The 7,111-nt window shown below is 33.6% G+C and overlaps 1 protein-coding gene across 2 annotated transcripts; it reads left to right on the top strand.

Annotated features, from left to right (window-relative positions):
• The first annotated feature begins 1,622 nt into the window (after positions 1-1,622).
• LOC142518694 (serine/threonine-protein kinase STY46-like) lies at positions 1,623-4,079 on the top strand. 2 transcript variants are annotated; one of them, XM_075621494.1, is made up of 4 exons: positions 1,623-2,455; positions 2,564-2,836; positions 2,923-3,433; positions 3,633-4,079. In XM_075621494.1, the coding sequence occupies exons 1-4, from the start codon at positions 2,264-2,266 to the stop codon at positions 3,842-3,844; spliced, it is 1,188 nt and encodes a 395-aa protein (XP_075477609.1). In that variant the 5' UTR covers positions 1,623-2,263; the 3' UTR covers positions 3,845-4,079. The 2 variants fall into 2 exon arrangements, with proteins under 2 accessions (XP_075477609.1, XP_075477608.1); XM_075621493.1 differs by having other exon boundaries at positions 3,507-4,076.
• The last annotated feature ends 3,032 nt before the right edge of the window (positions 4,080-7,111 follow it).

Genomic DNA, 7,111 nt, shown 5'->3' on the forward strand with positions numbered 1-7,111 from the left:
GTTTTTCGCATTATGTTTTATTAGATTTGAGAAGAGATGAACATTTTACATACGCTGAGGATATTACGATTTTTACTCTTTTACGTTTACGTTTGATGTTGGTCATTTTAAACTGTGAGATTTTTATTGTCAAATAAAGACGATTATTTTAAATGTTATTTTGTAATGCCGAGCTTTTAAAAAAAAATATATTTTCGCACTTTAAAAACGAGAGATGTTACAGTAGATTTTGGTCATGGCAGCGCTCTGAGCACAAATTATGATATTTTAAATTATTATGCATCATATTCACGATTTTTACGCTATTATGATAATTATGATGCATGATTGGTTTAAAGGAAAAATTACGTATATGCATGTTTTTATTTAAGTGATGAATATGTTGACACGTTTTGAATGAAGTGATTTAGTTGTGACTAACACGATGACACGATGACATGTAAGGCTCAGACTCAGTGGGCGGGTAATGCCGTTGCTGATGATTCTCGCCGCCGGGTACCGCAGTTACACGTAGATGGATTCATCGACTGACATGATGACATGATGATATGAAAGTCACAGCTAATGAATGGAATTCAAATTAAGATTTTAACACGTATATGTTGATACGATGATACATGCTATTACCATGTTCTGACAGGTTACCATTACACATACGATATGATAACATGATGAGACATGTTTTGACACGTTACGATTTTACACGACACGCTTATGTTCATATTTTAAGCTCATGAAATATACGTTGATTATGCTATTTTTCACAGCTGTTTGCTACGTATATGTACTTGTTATTTCTGGTACAGATGTGTTGAGTCTTTAGACTCACTAGGCGTGTGTGATGCAGGTGAGCTTAATGATGAGGAGACTGGAGGTGCCGAACTCTGAGTAGGCAGATCTGGTGCGGTGACACGACCCGAGGATCATATGTTTTCCACATTATGTTTTATGAGATTTGAGAGGAGATGAACATTTTACATACGCTGAGGATATTACGATTTTTATTCTTTTACGTTTACGTTTGATGTTGGTCATTTTAAACTGTTCGATTTTTATTGTCAAATAAAGACGATTATTTTAAATGTTATTTTGTAATGGCGAGCATTTAAAAAAAAATTATTTCTGCACTTTAAAAAGAGTAGATGTTACAGTTGGTATCAAAGCCGACCTCTCTGGGTACGGTGTGGTTCGGGGACGAACCAAGCGGAAGCTGGTGGGCATGTGAGGTCCGGGGCCGAAGAGGGTGCGGGGTGATCGCCGGTGCCATGAGGTTGCACGGACAATGAGCGGCTCCTGACAAGCTTCTAGGCGGAGGGAACATGGATGAACCGATCTTACACGTGAAGGAGATGGATTCCGAAACTGTTCAGGTATGAAACTGTGCAGTTGAAGATCACTTAAAAGATTTGATAGGTACTACTCATATCAAGAATGTGCATCTTATTTTCGGTAGATCATCATATAACACTCCAAAGTTAAGTGTGCTTGATTTGGAGCAATTTTGGGATGGGTGACCCCCTGGGAAGTTTCCTAGGGTGTGTGTGAGTGAGGATATAAGCGCGCTGGAAAGACTCGTCTTGGTACAGTGAGCACAATCGTCGAATTTGGGGCGTTACAGGATATGTAATCCTATCCAAACTCGACTCATTTTCATTCCTAGTCTCGCTTGGTTTATTTTAATATTTTCAAATTTTTTCAATGCACTAATTTATTTATTCTCTTTTGTTTGCTCATTTTCTTCAAATAATTGTGCAAGTTTGACCATATTTAGTTAAATGTTAGGATTTTTTTTATGACGTGAGAATCCACAACTGCTGTTATTTGATGTGTATTTGGTAAATCTCGGGCTTATATAATAATTCTGTATCACTAATATATTATAAAAGTTTAAAATATATATATTGAAATATCCGCCAACCATTGGTTGTTTCCTCCTTGTATTGTTGATTAATTTGGTACTGAGGTGTGCACTCAACGTAACCCTCGGCAACATCGTCAAATTTGACACTTTGTTGATTAATTTGTCACTATATATAAAAAAAAATACACGTTTTGTGAAGATTCAATTACACAACATGACGCATTATTAATGTAACTCTGTGTGTCGCGCGCATCAATTCACTTGGCCGAGAGAGTACAAGGAACGATTATTCATCAGAATTTCCGCCTCCCAACCAAGATCCGAGTACTATACTCATTGAGTTTAACATATACATATAATCTCTTCTTCTTGAACATAAATAAAATTAATTAAGCATCGATCATGAATGCCGAAGAGACAACACAAGAAAAGAAGGCGATCCCATTTAGTCCAAGCAATGCTTCCACTTCCAACCCAAGGAGGAGGAGGACCACCACCGGCTTTTGCAGAAGATTGAGTGACTGTATCATCATGGGGCCAGCTACTACAAACCACATTCCCCGTGGGACAACCAAGCTCCACCACCTCCCACAAGTATGTATCCAATTGTACGTTAATTTGGCATGTAACTTAATTTAATTTGTTTCTTCTCACGGGCCGGGAAATTGATACATAGCTTATGAACTCAATTAACATTTTAAGTTGGAAGATATAAACAAGGAGCTAGCAAAGGAGAAAGAGCTAAAGAGCATGTACAAGATGAGGCTAGAAAGAACACAAAGCTTCCTAAAATACTGTCTTCAAGTGGCACAAGACAATGGTTTCTTGAATCTCATACTCAACAAACACAAAGATCAGGAATATTTCTCGCTTTCCCCCTCTCATTCTTCAGGACAAGCTCCCCATCCCCATCCCCATCTTGCTGCCCTCGTAAATCAAGCAAAGATTAACGGATGGTACATCCATCCTCTAGAGGTTCATTTTTTACTCTAGCTACTACTAATTTTTTTGCAATTCTAACAGAGATTGAGTTCATGAGTATGCAAATGTGATCGAAGCAGATTGAAATGCACCAGTTATCAGCTCAAGGCACCACTGCTGACATTTATAAAGGAAGATGGAGGGGAGTTGACGTTGCGGTAAAGTGCATGTACCCTGATTTCTTCCAATCAAACGACAGCGGAGTCAGCTTCTTCGCACAAGAGGTGGAAACACTGTCCACCCAACGCCACCCTTTCGTGCTGCAACTCATGGGGGCGTGCCTTGATCCTCCAGATAAATGTTGGATCGTGACCGAATTCCTGAAAATGAATCTAAAAGATTGGCTCCATGGTTCGGGGAAAAGGCACAAGGAAAGAACGATCCCTCTTCCACCATTGAAGGATAGACTTGCAAAAGCATTGGAGGTTGCTCAAGCAATGCAGTATCTCCACGAAAGCAAGCCAAAGATTATTCATCGTGATTTGAAACCGAGTAACATTTTCCTGGATGATGCGTTACATGTGAGAGTAGCTGATTTTGGGCATGCCCGCTTCTTGAGTGATGGAGAAAAGGCACTGACCGGGGAAACAGGTACCTGAAAATAAAGTTTTGATCCCCTAGCTGAATTAATTTCATGAGGCTAATCATGACTTAATTGTTTCAGGTACATTTATTTATATGGCACCTGAGGTTATTAGTTGCCGTGCTTATGACGAAAAATGTGATGTCTATAGTTTTGGTGTAATATTGAATGAACTAGTGACTGGTGAATATCCATACATCGATACAGATTATGGTCCTTCAAAGATAGCTTTGGAAGTTGCAGAAAATGGACTAAGGCCATCAATTGCCAAGGCTGAGACATACTTGGAGGAGATGATGATTGAACTCATACAACAATTATGGGATCAAGAAGCTGCTGCCCGACCTTCTTTCAATGAGATTACATGCAATTTGAGAAATATATTGGGCGATAATAAGTTAGAGCAAACTTTCTGTTAAACATTTTGATTATGATTTTCAGGAAAACCCAAAAGTACTTCTGGTATTAAACTCGGACTGTGTTTTTAATTCCTAGTTATATTTTCAGTATTGATTAATTTTATCCACTATTCCAAAATTAAAACATACAAAATATGGAGTACAAATAATTAAAAAATCCGGACATTATAAGAAATTGTTTCTGGTGAATGAAATCGTAATTTTTGCGATTGATTTTTAATTACATTCAGTGGGGTCTGAATTCTAGTCCGCCTCTGCTTGTGGAGATAACTGTAAGATGATTTTATTAAAGTTTCTAAAATAATTTAATTGTGATATACATATTTCAATAAGATAAATATGTGAGAAGTCTCATACTTAAAAAAACATAAATAAAAAATATTATTTGGATTAAGATTGATAAATATCTTGATATTTTATTTATCTTATTTAAGATAAATATAATCTAGATAAGTCATAATCAATTCAAAATACCTTGATAATTGTTAGAGAATATTTATAAAAAGTGGCATACATGATCCGTAAATATATGCGGTTATTCAGAAATTTCATTCTATACAATTGCATAAAGGTTTAGGAGATTCTTGTTTTTGGTGTTCGTGAGATCTTCTAGTTGCAGTCTCAAATTCAATACCAATGACTAGACGTTAGAATTCGTTCATTTTTAAGTTTATGTATATCGATCTTTACGTGTTATGTTTGTGGCTATGTAGATCGAATTTAGTTCAATCATATGTTAAATTTTTAATAGTTGGTATCAGACAGGTTTTGCCTGCCCCTTGATATTTTTGAAATTTTTGAACTCTGAAAATTTATGAAAATTTTATTGATTTGTTTTATATCGCAAAGTTTTATATAATTTTTTTTTAAAAAAAAAAATCCTATTTTTGGGGTTTCAATTGGGGTATTTTCTGAAATTGGGGTTTTTTTATTTAAGGTCATGTTTGGCTTTATTGACTGAAACTGATAATTTCGAAAATTAATTATTTTGACCCAATATAAAAATTTTCAACATTAATTTGATAGCCAAAATTGTTAATGGAAATTATTAAATTCTAAAACTTTATTTTGGTAATATTGACTTCCAAATTATGATACTGACATATTGGAAAATTATTTGCATGAGTTATTTTATGCCAAATTGTGTGTAATTATTATTTGGGTATTATAGAAAATTTAATATTATGATTTGTCATAATCATACATGCAATTAAATTTAAAGAATTGTCATCTTAAGATTCACATCTTATCTTGTTCATATTTAATTATTTATTTTGTTTAACATTATTTTATATGAAGAAATTAAGCTAAAATTATGAATAATAAAGTTACCAAATAAATACAAATTTTGGTAAAGATTCATAATATAGATAATTATGTAATAATTGTTAGGGCATCTTTAGTTTTGGTGATGTACTGCTTAAGAAAACCAGAACTAAGATAACCAGAACTTTAGTTGTGATACTGTTTAAGAAAAACCAAAATCGTAGGATTTTACAGATTTTATGATTAAAGAAAACTAGAACACTAATCAAGGAGAACTTCAATAGGTAGTAAAAATCAGAGATAAGCAAATATAGATTACATCATTTCCTAATCAGATGCAACATACTTCGTTCTACTATCTTATGGTAAAATGTAATACTAACATCAAATCATATAATCACTAATAAGAGACTAATGATATGCCTTTTGTTTGTATTATTCATTAGAGGATGTCCTTATTTAATGTGACTATTCTGCACAAAATACACATTATTTAATGCCTTTAAATGAACCGTATAAGATAATTTATTATTCTCTTTAACAAAACCTATTATTGGATTCCTTGAACGTTAAAGATCAACTATATAAAGCTTCTTAAGGATTCACAAAACAACTCTCTCCAACTCTTGGACTCTGAATTTACTATGTACAATATTTCAAAAAGACTCAAGCTTTTAAAGTCTCAAAAAAACCAACACACGCTTAAAGATTTATCATATTCAGATGATAATTTGTGTTATTCTTATCCACTTTCCTTCGTTGTTCCAATTACTATAAAGTGTGAAGCATTTGTAATATGTGGAATAAGTTTTTCTCAGAAATAAATTTCTTAAAGTGTTATGTTGTAATACTAGGAGTTTCAGTAGGCAAAGATATGACCATGTGAAGTGGGTTTGTACAAGTGTATTTTAATCAAAGTCTTCTAGTGATACATTCTAGAAACAGAAAAAGGAGGGACGTAGAAGGGTTTTGTCCTTCGAACTTCTAGAAAAAATTCTTGTATTTCATTACCTTCTATTTCTTTTAGTTAAAATAAAGTGTTGTGGACTGATTTCGTACTTCTCAAAGTAGTCTACTCCACATTTAAGACCAGTCTATGATTTATTAAAATATTTCAGAATCACACTTTTTCAGAAGCAGAAGAATTTGAAGTTTGAAGTGTTTATTCAAACCACTTTTTAAACACTTTTTGGATCCTAACAAGTGGTATCATAGCGTATTTATCTTGTTCTGAAACATCTATTGAAAATATCTATGGTATCCTTCAAAAGGCGCTCCACAAATCTCCACAAATGTTGGAAAAAAACATTTGCAAGTGGACCAGTGAAGATAAGAAGAAAGAAGCCTTGACAATGTAGCCAGTGATATTCTGTATAAAACCCTTGACAAGAATACCTTCAGTAAAATCAAGATGTGTTCTTCTACAAAAGAAATCTGGGAAAAATTGATCTAGATATGTGAATAAAATAACTAGACAGAGGAAAATAAAAATTTTGTAGCAATGCAGGAGTTTGATAATGTTAATATGAAGATTGTAGAATCTTTAAATAATTTTGATGAAAAATTCAGTTTCATTATTAACAAGTTAGCAGCTCTTGGCAATGATTATGTCAACAGAGAAATTACTCTCAAGGTTATGAGAATATTGCCTAGGGAATGAGATGATAGAATCAGGAAAATGAGAGAATCAAATGATTTGAGCAAATTTGAACTCCATGATCTGTTTGCAAATTTTAAGACCTATGAATTTGAACTAGAAGTAAGAAATGGTAAAGAGCCTTCATCAAGTCAACCAACTAAATCTATTACTATTGTTGCTGTTGTTCCAAATGTCTCAACTACTAATGCTATTGAAACAATGTCTGAAATGACTAATGAACAAATCAACAATGATGTCATGTCATGATTTGTTAAGAAATTCACAAGTTTTATGTAGAAGAGTCATAGAACCTATCAAGATCTCAACTAGAATTTCAAGAAGGATTCATCATCTTATGATAA

The sequence above is a fragment of the Primulina tabacum genome, chromosome 11 (genome assembly GCF_025594145.1).
Source record: "Primulina tabacum isolate GXHZ01 chromosome 11, ASM2559414v2, whole genome shotgun sequence".
Taxonomy (NCBI): Eukaryota; Viridiplantae; Streptophyta; class Magnoliopsida; order Lamiales; family Gesneriaceae; genus Primulina; species Primulina tabacum.